Source organism: Carya illinoinensis, chromosome 1 (genome assembly GCF_018687715.1).
Source record: "Carya illinoinensis cultivar Pawnee chromosome 1, C.illinoinensisPawnee_v1, whole genome shotgun sequence".
NCBI lineage: Eukaryota > Viridiplantae > Streptophyta > Magnoliopsida > Fagales > Juglandaceae > Carya > Carya illinoinensis.
In genome coordinates, this window is record NC_056752.1 from 14,168,664 (window position 1) to 14,187,715 (window position 19,052).

The window sequence follows — 19,052 nt, forward strand, 5'->3', positions numbered from 1 at the left end:
TCTAGGGATCATTAAGTTTTTTGGGCCGTTGCCGGGAAAATTTGTTTTCAATATTAGTACAAATAATTTCCTATATTAATTTAGACTGTATTGTTCTATTTTGTTATTCATTTAGATTAGCCCCACCCTCTCGTGGCCAAATTCCAACATTTTCTAGGGTTTTTAGGTTGTACTGTATTTCTATTTGTCAATTTACATTTTCTATATTTAGTGTATGCCATGTAATTGTGAGCTAATTGAGCTTTTTGATCCAGAAATTGAGAGAACCCTACGTGCACTAAGGAGAAAACAAAGATTAGAGCTAGAGCAAGAACAAGCAGTAGCCATGGTAGATAACCAGAATCAGAGGGTGTTGCATTATTATGTTGTGCCAAATGTCAATGGTGCTCAACCCAGCATTGTGAGATCTACAACTAATGCTAATAACTTTGAGATTAAGCCTGGTCTCATCTAGATGGTGCAGTAGGAGTAGTTTGGTTGAGGACTTGCTAAGGATCCACATGCACACCTTGCCAATATCTTCGAAATTTGTGATACAATTAATATGAATGGAGTTAGTGATGATGCTATTTGGCTCTAACTTTTTCCATTTTCTCTTAAGGATAAAGCCAAGGCGGGGTTGAATTATGAAGCGCCTAACTCTTTCACCACATGAAATGCCTTGCACAAGCTTTTCTCAGTAAGTATTTTCCCCCCAAGTAAGATTGCCAAACTTAGAAATAATATTACCAATTTTGTTCAGTTTGATTCTGAATCTTTGTATGAAGCCTAGGAGAGGTTTAAAGAATTGTATAGGAAGTGTCCACATCGTGGGCTTCCTGATTGGCTAATTGTACAAGCATTTTGTAATGGATTAACACATTGTAGAGGATTACCATGGATACAGCTGCATAAGGTAATTTAATGAGTAAGTCAATAGAAAAGGCATATGAGTTGTTAGAAGAAATGGTCTCTAACAATTATCAGTGGTCTAATGAAAGAGGTATGTCTAAGAAGTTCCAAGTATGCATGATGTAGATGGCACAAACACGTTGAATGCCAAGGTTGATTCTTTGGTAAAAATTTTCAGTAAGCTAGGTAATATGAATTCTGTTTCTAGTCCTGTATTGAGTTGTGATTAATGTGGAGGAGCTCACATGAGTTCTAATTGTATGTAGTTAGAGCAAGCCCAATTTATGTCTAATTTTAACAAGTTGCAGCAGAACAACCTTATTCCAACACTTACAACCCAGATTAGAGGAACCATCCCAACTTTTTATGGAAAGATCAAGGTAACCAAGGTAGCAATTCTAGATCTTTCCATCCTCCTGGTTTTCAATCAAGACTATCCCAACCAGAAAGTAACCAACCTTGGGAGATAGCTATTGAGAAGCTAGCCAATACCAGTTTAGAGAGATTTGAGAGACTAGAAGCAAAGTTTGACCAGTTGGTGAGTTCCAACAGAAATGTGGAGGTGCGATTGGGGGAGTTAGCCAATTCTATCAATTCCCATGGATAGGGTAATTTTCCTAGTAAAACAGAGGTCAACTTGAAAGAGTATTGCAAGGCAATCACATTGAGAAATGGTAAGCAACTTGGTCAATTAAGTGATGAGAGTGTAGTTGGTGATGAAGTAGACCATGAAGTGGTGAGCAAGAAGGCCGGTGCAAAAGTTGAGGGCCAAGACACCACCCCACTACCACTAGTCAAACCTTATGTCCTTCCCATTCCTTTTCCTGAAAGGCTTAAGTAGAATAAAATTGATCAATAATTTGAGAAATTTTTTAAAGTGTTTAGGTAGCTTCACATTAATATTCCTTTTGCAGATGCCTTAGCATAGATTCCTGCCTACACAAAGGTCCTAAAGGAGATCATGTTCAAAAGAGGAAATTGAAGGATTTCAAGACCATTGTCTTGATGGAGGAATGCAGTGCCATTATCTAGAATAAGCTTCCACCAAAGCTAAGAGATCCAAGGAGTTTTTCTATCTCTTGTAGTATATGTGATGTTAATTTTTCTAAAGTTTTGTTTGATTTAGGTGCTAGAGTTTCACTAATGGCTTTTAGGGGTGTAACAGGTCCGGTTCGGTCTGGTTTTAGACAAAATCTAGGACCGAACCGGTAGGCACCGGTTTTACATTTTTCAAAACCGATTACGCACCGATTACCCTCCTAAACCGGTATTCCGGTTTTACCGGTTTCCGGTCCGGTTCGGTCCGGTTTTCCGGTTTTAATAAAATATATATTTATTATAAAAAAAATCTGTTTATAAAAAAAAAGAAAAAAACTGCTATGTCAAAAAATTCTACTTAAAAAAAAAACTACTATATAAAAAGACTGCTATGCAAAAAAAAAAAAAGTGCTATGTAAAAAATTTATGCTATTAGTATAGCTTTGGTATGGCTTTATATAAATTATATGCTAATATATATAATTTATATTTATCTACTAATGTCTTATGTACTTATCAAAAAAAATATAAAGAGTTTTAAGTGTATTAGACCATTAAAATTTAGTAATAATATTTGAGTGATTTTCTTTCTTTTTAGGTTCTTACTTCTTATGAATCTATGATAAAATGTTATTAATAAATAATATATATTTATAATATTATATATTTAAAGCATATGATCAATTAAATTTTCATGTTTGAGATTAAACTTTTATTTTATAAATTAAAATAACACTATCTTATATATAATTATAATTTATATTATTATATATTATATATAAAAAATTATATATAATATAAAATATATAACATATAACATTAAATAAATAAAAAAATATACACATATTAAATAGTACCGGTCTGGTCCGGGCCGGTCCGGTCTAAAAATGGCCGGAACCGAAACCGGACCAGTTCCGGCCGGTTTTTCATTTTATGAAACCGGTTCCGGACCGGACCGGTTCAAAACCAACACAACCGGTCCGGTCCGGTTTTCCGGTTTACCGGTTAAAATTTACACCCCTAATGGCTTTATCTGTGTCTAGCAAGCTTGGATTAAAGGAGTTGAAGCCTACTATCATCTCTTTACAGCTAGCTGACCAATCAGTGAAATATCCTTTAGGTGTTCTTGAGAATGTGTTGATCAAGGTAAAGAAATTTATCATTCTAGTTGATTTAATTGTATTGGAGATGGAAGAAGACATCGACATCCCTATCATTTTAGGCCGGCCTTTTCTAGCCACAACTGGAGCAATCATAGATGTTAAGAATGTCCGGTAGGTTGACTTTGAAAGTTGGTGAAGAAGTGGTAGAGTTTAATTTACTTAAAGCTGCTAAATATATTCTTTTACTAATCATGTTTTTCGAGTTGATGTTGTTGATGAGTAGACCAAAGAGGTTTTTAGGGCTGAAAATACTGAAGAACCTCTCAAGACATGTTTAAAGAGTGCGAGGACAAGTAAAGATGATAATTTGGAGGTTGCAGAAGTGGCATGTGCATTAGAGACTACATGTCCTAAGGCGAAGCAAAGACATATTCATTTTGAGGATCTAGACAAAGGTAAGCCACTCCCTCCCCCTTCCAATGTGCAAGCACCAATTCTGGAGTTGAAGCCATTATCCTCACATTTCAAGTATGCCTTTTTAGATGAGAATAATACTTTGCCTATGATTTTGAGTGCTTCTTTGTCAGATTATCAACTTGACAAATTGATGTGTATTTTGAGATTGAGAAAAAAAGTCATAGGATGGACTATATCAGACTTTAAAGGAATTAGCCCTTCATTGTGTATGAATAGAATTTTAATGGAGGATAACCATATACCCACTGTTGAAAATCAGAGACAATTTAAATTAAATCCTAACATGAAAGAAATAGTTAGGGCTAAAGTTCTTAAATGGTTAAATGCTATATTCCAATGTTGCATGATGGCTATTTTCTTCGATTTTGTTGAAAAGATCATGGAGGTTTTCATGGATGATTTTTTTATTTTTGGATCTTCTTTTGATAGTTGTTTAGATAACTAGTCTCGAGTTTTGCAGCATTGTGAGGAAACGAATTTAGTATTGAATTGGGAGAAATGTTATTTTATGGTGTAGGAAGGTATTCTTTTAGGTCACAAAATTTTAGCAAGAGGTATTGAGGTAGGCCGAGCAAAAATATAAATTCTTGAAAAATTGCCATCACCTATCAATGTTAGGGGAGTTAGAAGTTTCCTTGGTCAAGTAGGATTTTACTAGTGTTTTATTAAAGATTTTTCTAAAATTTCTAAATTGCTTTGTAATTTGTTGAATAATGATGTTGTGCTTGATTTTAATAAGGACTATTTGAATGCTTTTAATAGGTTGAGGCAAAAATTAGTGTTAACACCAATTATGGCAACCCCATGTTTGAGTTTGCCTTTTGAGCTAATGTGTGATACTAGTGATTTTGATTTGGGTGCTGTTCTCGAATAGAGAAAAGACAAGAAGTTGCATGTTATATATTATGCTAGGAGAGTTTTAAATAATGCACAGTTGAATTATGTAACTACTGAAAAAGAATTTCTTGTTGTTGTGTTTGCTTTTGACAAGTTTCAATCTTATCTTGTAGGTTCCAAGGTGATCATATATACAGACCATTTAGCAATAAAGTATTTTGCTGAAAAAGAAAGATGCCAAACTGCACTTAATTTAGTTGGTGTTGTTACTTCAAGAATTTGAGACAAGATAGGCATGAAGAATGTGGTGGCAAATCACTTATCTAGATTAGAGGGGCAGCAAAGAGTGGATGAGATGTCCATTATTGAAAGCTTTCTAGATGAGCAGTTGTCGGCAATTTCAGTCATCCCCTGGTATGCTGATTTCGTGATGATTAGAAGATGTGTGCCCTAGGATAAGATGCAGGATATCCTTTACTATTGTCATTCCTTTGAGTGTGGTGGACATTTCAGTACCTCCAAGACAGTTGCAAATGTATGGTAGTCTAGTTTTTACTAGCCAACCATGTATCAAGATGTTAGACAGTATGTGAGCATGTGTGATAGATGTCATAGAAATGATCGGCCATGTTACCTCCCCACTGTCTGTTCTCCATCTCTCATTAGCTCTCTCTCTCTCTCTCTCTCTCTCTCATGTTTTTTCATGTTGGACAGAATCTCTCGCTCACCCACGCTGAAAGTTCACTATCAAAGCCACGACCACTACCTCACGGTAAGACCACCCTCCCTTATACAATAGAAAATGTTAGGTGAAATTCATATAACAGGTGACGTGTATTAAGTGAGATTATGAAAATACCCCTTTCCGAGTTAGTGTTGATCATAGAATAATTTAGTATTTATGATTTATTATTTTCTACAATAAGTCAAGATAATTATAGGTTAGGGGTGGAGAATATTTTAGAGTTTAATCGGTTAATTTGGGAAGTAATGATATTTTAGGGTTGTAACACCCCACCTAATTACCCATTAGGATTAACCATTAATCACCCTTATAATAAGTTTATAATTTTGGACTTTATATATATATATATATATTTAGTATGAGAATTATTATTATGGATTATGTTTTACGCATTAGACTATGGCACTTGGTGTCATTAATGGTTAAGCTTGAGGGTTATGATTGAGCAATTTAGTAAGCAAGCTCATTAGTGCCTCACTTAAGACCCTTAAACCTTTAGAATGTTATGGGCCAAGACTTAGAAACCTTAAATCAAGCCTTATAAAAGTTTAAGTATTGAAGGGTTAGGCTTTGAAAGGTCTGGCCTAAGTGTGAGGAAGGCATAAGGCCTTTTAGGCCTAACTTGGTGTTAGGTTTGACCTATGACCCATTTATCATAAGGCAAGTCTTTCAAGCCCCATTTTGAGGCCTCTCATGATCTTTTAGAATCTAGAACCAAGGCCTCCCATGAACTCACTACTATAGCACATGAACCATGTAACTCCTACTCATGGCCTTTTAAGCCCAACAAGGCCCAAAGCCTTATCTTTCATTTTGCACACTTTTATTTGATGCCCATATACACCATACCATTGGTTTCTATCAAGCCCAAATGGTATTCCATGACCCTTAGGACTCCAATTGTCATTCGAAGCAAAGACATCATTTCCCAAAATCCACCAATCAGCGCACATGCACTTTCATGTGCATTGCACAAAAACAACCCCATAGCCCATGCCAATTCCATCTTATTATTAGTTCCAATATCACCAATCTCACCTCGTATCATCCCTTTAGAACTAGATCAATCTTTGGATGAATTGGTGCCAAGAACCAAACCAAAAACCCCAAACTAAATGCACCAAAACACTAGTTAGATGGAAACTAATTGGCTTGTGATTTGACTTCACTTCTACACATGGTTGAGCCACCACCACAGACCATCTTCTTTTCCACCAATCCCTAGTGAACCCTTAAAGCACTCATAAGTTAGGTTGTCATTTTTCTCCAAGCAAAAAAATAAATAAAAATACGCCAAACCAATGGCATCAAACCACCGCCACTCAGCAACACCCTTCCCTTCATCTCTTCTCTTTGAGCTGCCACTTCACCATCACTTGGCAGCCAATCTCCCAAATCCCAAATTCCACCATCACGTGACTCATGACCTACTTAAAACAGCCATGAAGAGAGGACAAGAGGGTGAGTCAACAAATGATCAAAACTGACCAAGGATTTCAACCTTGAACCCGACGTCTACTATGCTTGATGTCATAAACCATTTTCTTTTTCTTTTCTTCTTCTAATGATGCACCATGGCAGCACCTGCACCCTTTCCTTGCATGGAAGCACCTGAAAATGAAGAAAAGCATTTGATTTGGGTCACTATTCACTTTCACAAGGTGAAGCAACCAAGTTGGAAATTCAAACCCTTCACCACCGCCCACTTCACCCAATCACCATGGACTAAGGCCAACGTCCCCTCCCTCATAGCTTCCTATAAATACCTCTCTCACCTCCCACATTTCCTTCACACCGCTTCTCCAAGCTTCTTCTTGGGTATTAATAGCCTTCTTTCTTCAGAAAATCTAGAGTGAATCCGAGAGGTGTGTTCTTGAGTATTCTTGGGAGTGTTTTAGAGTTGTTGTGTTGGGAAGTTGAGAGGAACACGAAAATTGTAAGTTTTCTTGCCCTAGATCTTAGCTTGCATGTCAAGTATTGCTTTTAAGTGTTGAAGTGATTTTTGGATGAGTTTAGAAAAGATTACCATCCTTAAGTCAAAACCGAGTTCATTAAGGATGGATTTAAGTGTTTAAATTGTTTTAAGTTAAAATTTTAGCTATGGCATATCTTAGCATATTTTGATATGACTCGCTAATGTCTTAAAATCATTTTTTAAGGTTTAAATTTGAGGTTGAAAGCATGCCATGATAGGTTTTAATTCTATCTAGTGTTGATCATCCAACCATGCATGGTTTTGATTAAATCATGCTTAACTTGTGAGGTTTTGATTTATTCAAACTAGGCTTGATAAATGAGCATTTAGAAAACCTAGTGATTTGGATAAGAAGGGAAATGTATGATTAAATCCAGTTTTTGAAACTTTTCTTGAGCAAAAAGGACTAAGAGACAGCATGCATGCTTAAGAATAAGTTTAATAGAGATTTATTTTTTTAGCCATGATTAAGTGTTGGGATGAACTTGTTCACCTAAGATTTAGCTTTTATCATGTCATTAAGGACTATAGTGGTTATTTGTGATTAATGAAAATTGTATATGCATGCATTCATAAGGATCAATAGTTGAAATTACACTTAGGCCTCAACTAGAATGCATGCCACGGGTTCACGGGTTGAGCGTGTTTGAGTTAGTTATAGTTTGAATCTTACAATTCTAAGGATATAGATAAATTTAGAATATGAAAAATATGAGTTCCATGAAATTTGGTTAAATTTGAGACTTGTTTGAAAATAGTGAGAAATTAAGGCCTGAGTGGCAATTTTTGAGACTGTAGGGGTATTTTTCTAAATACTCATTTTGAAACCTGTTAATTATGAATATCTTCCATGGTAGTACAAATCTTAACTTAGTATGAATTTAATTTTAGCCACTACAATTTTCCGAACTCAAGCAATTTATAAGTTGGCCTCTATCTTACACTTTGATAAGTTATTTATGATTTATTGATAAATGGCACATTCAAATTGTAATTGTTATTTTGAGCATAAAATATCATGTTATATGATACATTGAGTACATGACTACTTGCCTACTTGACATATGCCACTTTCACCATGTTTAGCATATTGCTTATAAATATCATTTTCATATGAAAGCGTACTACATATGCAAACTACATTTTTCAAGCACATCATCAAAGTAAATTTTTTCTTGATCCCAAAGGCTAAAATGGGAAATTATCTTAGTGGAACTCATTTGTCCACTCTGCAGTGAGTAAAGATGGAGTGGTAATCCCTCGGTTGACAAAAAACAATCAATGGGCTTCGAATGAGTTCTTTTTAAAGAACACTAGAGAGAAGTCAAATTTTATTACACACCTAAGACTGGTGGGTGTACGTGTTATGATATTATGATGATGTTATGTTATGTTACCAATTCATTGAGTCTGCAAATAACGTAGTTTCAATGTGAGTTGTACTACAGTCACTAGCAGGTACTCACAATACATATCGGAAATTGTGACTATACACTATGTTATGTTGTTAAGATTATGATTAAATATGGATTGCTAATAATGATGTAACGCTATGATGAAACTATGTTTTTGACAATTGAAGTGAAAAATATTCTCTAAAACAAAATGTGAATTAAATTTTTTCTAGAAAATGCTAAGGAATCAGGATGGGAGACATACAATAATTCTTTTTGCATGCATTTCATATTTATCATTCGTCATGCATGATTTATCTTTGTGGACCCACTATCATTCCACTCAAATAATAGAAGTTATGTCAGGACCCGATGAGGATGGACTAGATGGACTAGATGGACCAGTGTATCCAAGCGATTGAAGATGAGTTGGATCTTGAGAAAAGATTGGACTTCATCTTAGTGTTTATAGCCCTAACCCTTTCTGCATAAGAATGTATGAAGTAGTTGATTTAGCTATGGAAACTTCTTATCATAAATAATTGTATTAAGATTATGCTGCCATATGATTTGAGTTTATGATAGTTATGAATGACATTGGGATGTTTTAGTTATTCTGGCATAAGTTTTATTTAGTTACTCTTATTCCGCTTTGAATATTGTATTCTGCTAAATATAACTATAGTATGCATTGCATGTTAACTATCACGTATGGTGGTATATAACCTTGTTTTGCATGTCTCGACACTCTAAGTCTCCATTCCATCGCAAGCGGAGGTTGAGGGCGTTACAAGGGTTATGAGATTTTAGCTTTTTAGAAAAACAAATAAGTTATTTTATTGTTTTAGGCTTAAATGTTAAAATACGTGTTTAATTAGAGATTTAAGTAAGTTATGTGTCTATTTTATAGATGACGAATTATATTCGTTTGGCACTGCTATGGAAAAGTTCATAAAAGTTAAAAAGTTGAAGTAAGCAAGGTTCCTATGCTACACTTTGCATAAAATGAATGGACTAAGAATGATTTTATAAAAAATATACATGTCATTTCCTATGCTACATAATGACTTTGCCCAAATGGCATCACCACCATGTGACTCTTCCCCTTCTCCCATCATGGGATTGTGTTGGGAACAAAAACCAATCCTTTGGACAAATGGATTGTAAGCCCTCCAAATCAAAACCCTAGTTCCTTCTTTGCCCTTCTTCAAGTATCTATGTCCATTGTATCTAGTGGCAAGAGGATCAATTTCAAAACCGCAGATCTTTTCTTAAAGCTCTACTAGTGTGCAAGCTTGCCAAGTGGCAAGTGAAGTGTGTGTGAGTGAGGTGGCTCCGAAACCCTTCAACTCCCCAAGGTGATCCTTCATCTTCCCAAAGTCTTGGTGAAATGTTGTTGGGCAATGTGGGTGGCAAGCACCCTTCCCAAGTGCCATTCATCTCAAAGAGTTTCCCACCAAGATCCTTCTAGAACCCTTAGGCGTGTGGCTCATCATCTCCCATTTAGATTTGACCCTTCCCAAGGAAAAACCCTTCATCTTCTATCTTCTATGATTGACACATGGAAACTCATTCTAGAAATCGAAACCCTCTCTCTTCCATGGTCGATGTGCCTTGTACCTTGTTCTTGCCTAGGCTCTACTTTTCATAACCTCATCATTTTCCTTCTAGAAACATTCCTCTACAAGTGACAAGTGTCACAATACTTCTTACAAGCAAGCCTTCTTGCATGCATGACACATGGCAAGAAGGTGGGTGATCCTCTAGGGTAGGCATGTAAGACCAATACCGTAAACTCTCTCTCACCTCTCTTCCCTTAATTCAGTCCAGCTTCATCAAGTCTTAGTTATAGGTTCCATTGGATGAAATGTGGCATCCAAGGAATTGGGTTGGCATGTGCCCTAGCTCTATTGGGCTTTAAACCGCAATTCTTCTATAGAGGCCGAATAATCCATAGGCTTGGGCCTTCCTCAAGGCCTTAGCTGCCTAGTGTACCAAACCAAATTTCTAATTATGTTATTCCACTTGGCTTGGCTTGAAATAATGCACCAAAAATAAACTAAGGGGCTTAGCTTAGTCTTGGTTGTCACAGATTTCAAGGAGTCTCATTACAGTAGTCCTACTACTATTCCCGCCGGAATGGAATAAGTTGTGACGGGATCAGCTTACGACGAACGTGATGAACCGTTGGTTTCAAATGGTTGAGAATGAGACCGACCTTTAGAGGAGACTGGATTTGATTTCAATGTTTATAGCGATGGCTCTATACACCATAGAGCGAATGAGAGCACTGATTTAAATGTGAGACTTTGATGTAGTATTCTATTAAGGAGATTCTATCTCCTACATTATGTCTGAACTTATGCCTTACCATATGGACATCTTAAGTAAGCTAGTATCTATTAGTGGTTTTTTAATTTATTGGGATATTTATTTCATTTTGGCATAAATTTTTATAAGTCACCATTTTTTCACTATGAATATTATATACTACTAGTTGCATACTAGGATATATTGCATATTAACTATCATAAACAGGAGTATGTAACCTTGTGTTGCATGTCTTAACATTCTAAGTCTCTGTTCCATCCCAAGCGATGACTTGGGGGTGTCATAGAAGGTAAGGTCTAAGGATTGCAGGTGCCAATGTAAGGGAATAAATCCCCTTCCAAGGACGAAAGGCAAGTGGCAAGGAGATGGTTGGGCTAACAAAGTGTAACTAGTCTAGGAGAAGGGCAAACAACACTATGTTGAAATCTTGGATGACAGAGTTCAACACTAGGCAGTAAAGGACTTTTCACCCTATCCTAGGTGGGTAAATAATGTGCTGATCATACTAGGGTAGCAATGGGAAAAGACAAGCTTAATGTAGACATGGGAGGCCCATACTCTAGAAGAGATGTCACATCTAGAGTGGGCACACGAAAAAAAGAATATAAACCTACAAGCCATATCTTCTGATTTTTTATGTGTGATCTAGTGCTACGTGGGAGACCCTTATTTTGGGGAAGGACTGCTGGATTTGACCCAAGACAAGTTTCATAGGACGTGCATACCTTGTATTCATTAGCCGCTGCCATCCTGCAAGGCCCATAAGACAAATGGATGGCTAAGATAGGAGGTATCTCATTCAAGCATATTTGGAGACTGATAGACGTTAGAATTAAGACTGACACTCCCATACTATAAAAGGCATACTAGGTGATTTTATAGATTTCTTGGGTAGGGAGGAGTGAAATGAAGAACTGAAGGGAAAGAGCTTGAAAATTAAAAGGTGCACTACTTGAATAAGTGAAATGGTGCACTTCGAATAAGTGATATAGGGCATTTTGTAGTTGTTGTGTAGCCTGTATAGATGTGTGTTAAACGGTGTGTTTTGTACCTTTAAGTGACATGGTGTGTTTTACTTGTGTTTTATTGTATAAAAGGGAACAGGAGGGAATCAGAAGGGTATCTGAATGTTTTAAGTATTTTCTTCTTTGTTGTTGAAGGGATGTTGAGTCTTCCTCAAATAAAACTCATTCTCGATCTTTATTGAATTCTTGATTATTCATTCTTCCATTGGTTATCATCTGTATCAGTTCATTCCTAACATTTGGTATTAGAGAGGAATGATCCTTTATGGCTGAGGGTACTAGGGCAGCAGTTGTGAAAACCCATCAAGAGATGAATTAGAAGCATCAAGAAGCAATGCAATGCCAGTTGGATGAACAACAATAGCCAATCCATGTTATTTCTGACACGTTAGATCAGATGACTAATATGATTAGAACTTTAATTGAGAATCAATGGTGTGTTAACCTCGAATGGATATGCAAGGACCAAGAATTATAGTCCAAGATGATAGACAATTCTTACCTAGGGGAGTCAAATTGGATTTTCCACATTTTGATGGTGGAAATCTTTCTGGGCGGGTCTTTAAGGCCAATCAATACTATGTGTATCACCAAACTTCTCCAATTTAGTAGCTTTTGATGGCTTCTTATCACATGGAAGGGGAGGCCTTGGTTTGGTACCAAGATGCTATAGATGGGATGCAGTTTGATTGTTGGGAATCATTTATGAAGGCTTTATTGATTAGATTTGGTCCTACGACTTATGATGATCCAATGGAAGCCTTGACAAGGTATAAGCAAACTTTGACTGTGGTATTGTATAAAACACAATTTGAAGTGCGGTCTATCAAACTTAAAGGGCTTCCTAAGAAGCACAAATTAAGCAATTTTTCCAGTGGTCTCAAGGATGAAATCAGACTACCTATGAGAATATTAAATCCCATTATTTTAAGTGCTGCTTTTGGGTTAGTAAAAATATAATAAGAATATTTGTTGAGTTCAAGAAGGGCACTTAGGTTTTCTGTGGGAAGCACTGATAGTAGTTCTCAAGTGTTGGGGGATGGTATGAGTAAGGGAAATCAAAAGGATAATTTTTGGGCCAAGAAAATTTCTTTTGTACAAATGGATGAGAAAAGGAGGAAGGGGATGTGTTACCACTATCAAGAGAAGTGGAAGCCCTCTCATGTTTGTAAGATTTCAAAACTGTACTTATTACAAGTGGAAAATGATAGAGAATTGTGTAGAAAAGGTGGAGAATATACAAGAAGTTGTAGAGCTAGTGGGGTCAATAGAGCATAATGATGAATTGGAAATCTCAATCCATGCTATCTCGGGGTTTCCTAGCCCTAATACTATGAGGTTGAAAGGTGTGATTGGTTATCAGCCAATGGTTATTTTAATTGACTCAAGGAGTATTTACAATTTTCTTGACACACGAGTAACTAAGTTAGCTAACTTAAAGGTTTGTGAGGAGCCTCAATTTCAAGTCAAGGTAACCAATATGGAAAAGTTTTTGAGAAATGGAAAGTGTGAGGGATCTATGGTAAAGGTCTAGGGGAATAGATTTTCCATTTCATTTCACCTGCTAACTTTGTGGGGTTGTGAAATGGTACTTGGAGTGCAATGGTTAAGAACTCTTGGTTCTATTGTCTGGCACTTTACACAAATGACTATGCAGTTTGAGTTGGAGGCAAGGAAGGTGAAGCTAAAGGGTTGTATGCATGGGATACTTCTATGGTGGAAGGTAATCAGCTTTTAAGGCCTTCATCATTAAGGAAACAAGGGTGCTTATTGTAGGTATGGCCTGTCGAGGAGACTGTTAAACAAAAGGTGGAACAACAAGAACTCAAAGAATTGTTGAAAGACTTTCAGGGGATTTTTGAAGAACCAGTTGGCTTGCCACCAAAGAGGTCGTGTGATCATCACAAACCTATTTCAGTTAGGCTTGATAGATATCCATTCTATCAAGAGACTGGGATTGAAACAATTGTACAAGACCTATTGAAGGCAAGAGTTGTGAGACCAAGTTAGAGCCTTTTTTCTTCATCAGTTCTTTTGTTGAGAAAAGCTTATGGGAGTTGGAAGATGTGCATTGATTATAGGACATTGAACCAAGAAACTATAAAAGACAAGTTTCCAATTCCTATTATAGATGAATTATATGGAGTTTAGATTTTTTTCATAGTTGGATTTGAGATCTAGTTACCACCAAATCAGAGTGAAGGAGGAGGATGTTTCAAAAATAGTATTTGGGACCCATGAGGGTCATTATGAATTTCTAATGATGCCTTTTGGGCTCACTAATGCTCCAGCTACTTCTCAAAGGCTGATGAATGATGTTTTTATGTCGTTTCTCAGAACATTTGTACTTATGCTCTTTGATGACATCCTTGTGTACAACAAGACTTATTTTGACCATCTGGAGCATTTGAGACTTTTTTTTCTTAACACATTGGTTCAGCACAAGTTTTTTTCTAAGATGTCAAGGTGTTGGTTTGGAGTGGCTGAGGTGGACTATTTGGGACATCTCATATTAGATTATGGGTGAAAGCTGATCTTGTAAAGATTAGTTCCATGCTGGAGTGGTTAGTTTTGAAATCCTTGAAGTCTTTGAGAGGATAAGAATTAACTAGCTACTATAGAAACTTCATCAAAGGATATGGTTCTATTGCAACACCTTTGACTGCACTGTTGAAGAAGACTACTTTTGATTAGTTTGAGGAAGCAAAAGTAGCATGCAAGGAGTAAAAGCAAGCTGTAACTCAACCACCAGTGTTGAGACTACCATATTTTTTGAAGTATTTTACTATAGAGTGTGATGGTAATAGGTTTGGGTCGGGGCAGTCCTTGTGCAAGAAGGTCAGCCCATTGCTTTCTTTAGCAAAGCATTGAAATGAAGGAGCTTGGCTCTATCAACATACGAGGAGTTGTTGGCATTGGTCACTATTTGTTTAGAAGTGGAGACCTTGCTTGCTTGGTCAGACTTTTAAGATTAAAACTAATTAGCAAGTTCTTAAGTTCTTCCTATTGGAACATCAGGTTAAAACAAAAGCTCAACAAAAATGGATTACAAAGTTGATGGGTTATAATTTCTCCATTGATTATAAGAAAGGGAAAGACAATAAATTAGCTGATGGCCTTTCTAGAAGAGAAGAGGAGCACAATGCTACACTAGCATTGATTTCTTTTCTCACTCCTTTAGGTATTGAGGAATTGAAGGAGAGTTATGCACTATCTCAGAAGTTGAAGGAATATATATACCAACATATATTCCAACTTCCAGACTACTAAGGAAATTAAATACTACTCTATACAACAAGGGTTGCTGCTAAGGAAAGGGAAAATGGTGGTGGTGCCTTCTTCCCCTTTCAAAGATAAGATTGTGCAGTATATCCATAACAACCCACAATCTAGTCATGTTGTGAATCAGAAGACCTTGCATAGAGCCAAATGAGAGTTTTATTGGGAAGGATTGCATAGGGATGTAAGGAAGTTTGTGAGGGAATGTGATATATGTCAAATAGTTAAGCATGAGACACTTTATCCACCACGATTGTTATGGCCATTACATGTTCTAGTTTTACGTAAGGTAGATATTTCAATTGATTTCATTGAAGGGTTGCCACTATCTCATGATTCTAATGTCATTTTTTCTGTGATTGACAAACTGACAAAGTACTCCCATTTTGTTTTTACATTGGCTCATCCTTATACAGTAGTGAGAGTGATATAGGTATTTTTTTCTTGGAGTTTTCAAACTCCATGGTATGCCTAAATCTGTTGTTTTTGATAAAGACCCTATTTTCACAAGTTCTTCTTGGAAGGAGTCGTTCCAGCTCCAAAATACAACCTTGGCCTTTAGTTCAACTTACCATCCACATACTGATAGTCAAACTGAGGCACTAAATAAGTGTATTGAAACTTATTTGAGCTGTTAGTGCGGATTGAGACTAAAGGATTGGAGTTTATGGCTGCCAATGGTTGAATGGTGTTATAATACCATAGTGCACTCCTCTACTGGTTTATCTCCCTTTGAGGCATTATATGGCATTCCACCACCAAGACTTCTATCATATGTTCATAGGACACTAGCTAATGAGGTTGTAGACTAGCAATTAAAAGCAAGAGATGAGGTAATGGGACTCTTAAAGGAGAATTTATAGAAGGCACAATAGAGAATGAAATTTTTTGCTAGCAAAAAAAGGACTAACAAAAGCTTTGAAGAAGGTGATTGGGTTTTCTTGAAGCATATAGACAGAATATAGTGGCCCTATAGACATAATTTGAAGTTAGCTCCCCATTATTATGGGCCCTTCAGATTGTGGCTAAGGTGGGTTCTGTAGCTTATAAATTGAATTTGCCAACATCTTCAAAGATACATCTTGTTTTTCATGTCTCTTGTCTAAAGAAGAAGTTGGGGCAGTAGATTACACGCTTGCCAACCTTACCATCTATTGACAAGGAAGGTAGAATTCAACTAGAACCTCAAGCTGTTCCAGGATGGTGTATGAAGAAGGTAGAAAATCATGCAATGACTGAAGTTTTAATCCAATGGAGTAGGACTCTTCCTGAAGATAGTACATGGGAGTCCTTGTGGAACTTGTGGAAAGGGGAGAGGGAAAATTGCAAAGGGGACAATAGGTTAGAAAGTGTTCAGCTACAAATTGATTTTATTGTTTGATGTTACTAATAAAAAGAAATATATTCGTTTGCTTGCTAAATTTTCATTGACCAACCTTTTTAAACTGTGATTTCAGATTCATAAACAAAAACATATTGATTTCTTAGCTTGCTTTAGATGCTAATAGAGAAAGGAAAAAGCCTATTTTGAGTAGTTTTTTTGTTGAAGTAGAACACACAATTAAGGAAAAGAAAACCCATTTCTACATTTTTGGTTCAGTTTGATTTTGTAGGATTATGAATTGATGCTATAGATATGGATTTAGAATTTTGAACCCAACTTTGCCTTTACCCTTTTATGTATTTGGTGTCCATGTGCTTATCCACTTGAACACTCAAATATTAGATGAAAATGAAACAGTATTTGTTTTCATGATTTAGTTGAGATTATAAGATTTCAAATCATGCCAACTCAAGATCTTGATTGTACTACAAGCTTTGAAACTATAGAGGTTTTGTACCGTCACATGTAAGTAGGATTCTTCATCGAAGAGTATTTTTGTGCAAAAGAGTATGCTCCCTATATAGTTAAAACTGCACGAGTCTAGTTAAAAATGTATCAGAAAGAAAAACAAGGAGATTGTTGGACATTTGTTAGACTAAAAGTTTTTGCAATTTATATATCAATTTGTAGAGTGTGTATATAAATGGAACATCATTGATATGAAAGATATACTGCAGCAGCAACACCTTTTTATATTATTTGTAGCAATTGAAACCAATTTCATTGACTGGCTGGTGCCACAGTTTCTGAGAAAAAGCCTTCTATCTAGAAGACTTGATAGCCTTGAATAATAACTTCTCAAATAAAAAGAAAAGAAAAAAGAAAAAAGGAGGGGGAGAAAAAGCTGATTTTTGTAGATCTGGCTTGAGGGTACGCATCTTTTATTTCTTTCTCCAACCCCTGACAGATATAACATTAAACATCACATCCACATTAAACCAATAATTTGAAAATATGATTTGAAACTGCACATATTCATTCAATTCATTAATTTTAAGTAAATTGTAAATATGATTTGATTTTATGCATAGTAAAATATATATATATATATATATATATAAGTTTTTGTGAAATAATGGGTGTAATAATTAGTCACAGAGAGTTGCTCAAAGCCTTGTAGCACATAAGGATGGTCTTCATAACCTTTGTAGTGAGGTTAAACATAGCTGTGTTAAAAACATGATTAAACTTGGGGTCCAAGCTGGAATATTCAAAGGCACTCGTGCCATGAATCCTGTCGAATGGAATTCCTCCCTCAAGAATTGCATCTTTCAGTTTGAACCTGCATTTAATGAATTATGGTTACATACCAAATTCTCTCTAAATATAATTGTATCAGAGGCTCAAAAAGCAATTCACCAATCTTTAATAATAGTTCTTGGAGATCAAAGTAGTGGGTATTGCATGCCTTGAGGTTGACACTTTGTCTAAAACATAGCATAACATAAAAAGGTAAAATATTGCTAAACTTGTGGTGCGGCTCTATTGATGTATGATAACCTCCCAATTTAAATAATGGTAAAAGGTTTTCATTTGCTTGAATGACCGTAAATGATCAGCTTAATATATTCAAATGGTTTATATGATCTTTTTATCACTCTTATCTTGTTTCATGTTCTTGCCGATATTTCAACTCGATTTGACCCAAATAATATTTCACCCAATCCAAATCGCCTCACAATTTATGACATTGTTGACGGATTTGCATGCAGGATGAAGACAAAGCCAAATTATGAATAAATAAAGTAGAAGAAATAAATAGAATACGAAGGGAAAATTAGTACAGACCAGCTATCTAAATAGAATAAGAAGACTTTGTCTTGAAGCAAGGCCATCATAGGGTGGAACGAGACCCCCATCTTGGACAGTGACAAAATGTTTAGACACAGGTGAAAGAGCGTAGAGCCTCTGAAAAGACCCAGCATCATCAACACCCACATAGCAATTCAGCACAGAATGGCTAGCTAGCATCCTCAGGATGCGATCTAGCATCTCGGGTGCCTCAGGATTTGTGGCGGGCATCTCTGTTGAAATCTGTGAGGGGGAGAGCTTGGCTCCTGGACCTGCTTTGGCCAAGATTTCAAAAACTCCGAGCTCAATGGCCGTTTGCAGGGCCATGGGCAGCACAAGTGAGTTTGCCAGTTGCCCGGCATAGACAAAGCTCTCATCTTCTTCTATTTGGTCACCATCAAGATTGCTAAGGTGGAATGCTGCTAGAGATGCCATTATAGAAACTTGAAATGAACTCTGTTTTGCTCCCAAACTGGAAGTTTATTAGACCATTGGCAGATTTATGAGCGCCAAACTATTGAAGTAGGTAAACTGTGACCACAAAAATTGGCGACAAGGACACAAATCCGTGTAGCTAAAAGCGAAAGCGGAAGAATAATGCGGTTGTTTGAGGGAGCACATTAACAAGGACAAGTAGTTGGCATAACATTAAAGACACTTAAATATACAGGGGAATTTTTTTTTTTTTTTTTTTTTTTTTTTTGAGAATAAGGTAAACTTCCATTTATTAAACACTTGTTAGAAAGCTTCTAGTTGAACTACATATTTAATACAACTAGGAA

The 19,052-nt window shown here is 36.2% G+C and overlaps 1 protein-coding gene and 1 non-coding gene across 2 annotated transcripts; both read right to left on the minus strand.

The window, feature by feature from the left end:
* Positions 1-709: 709 nt before the first annotated feature.
* LOC122294065 lies at positions 710-816 on the minus strand. The gene has a single exon (XR_006237477.1). It is a non-coding gene; the product is annotated as a small nucleolar RNA R71 (small nucleolar RNA).
* A 16,691-nt stretch (positions 817-17,507) lies between these two features.
* Positions 17,508-18,808, minus strand: LOC122301881 (caffeic acid 3-O-methyltransferase-like). The gene is made up of 2 exons (XM_043113245.1): positions 18,268-18,808; positions 17,508-17,761 (listed from the first exon to the last, which is right to left on the minus strand). Exon 1 carries the CDS (start codon positions 18,703-18,705, stop codon positions 18,271-18,273), a length of 435 nt encoding a protein of 144 aa, XP_042969179.1. The 5' UTR covers positions 18,706-18,808; the 3' UTR covers positions 17,508-17,761; positions 18,268-18,270.
* Positions 18,809-19,052: the final 244 nt, after the last annotated feature.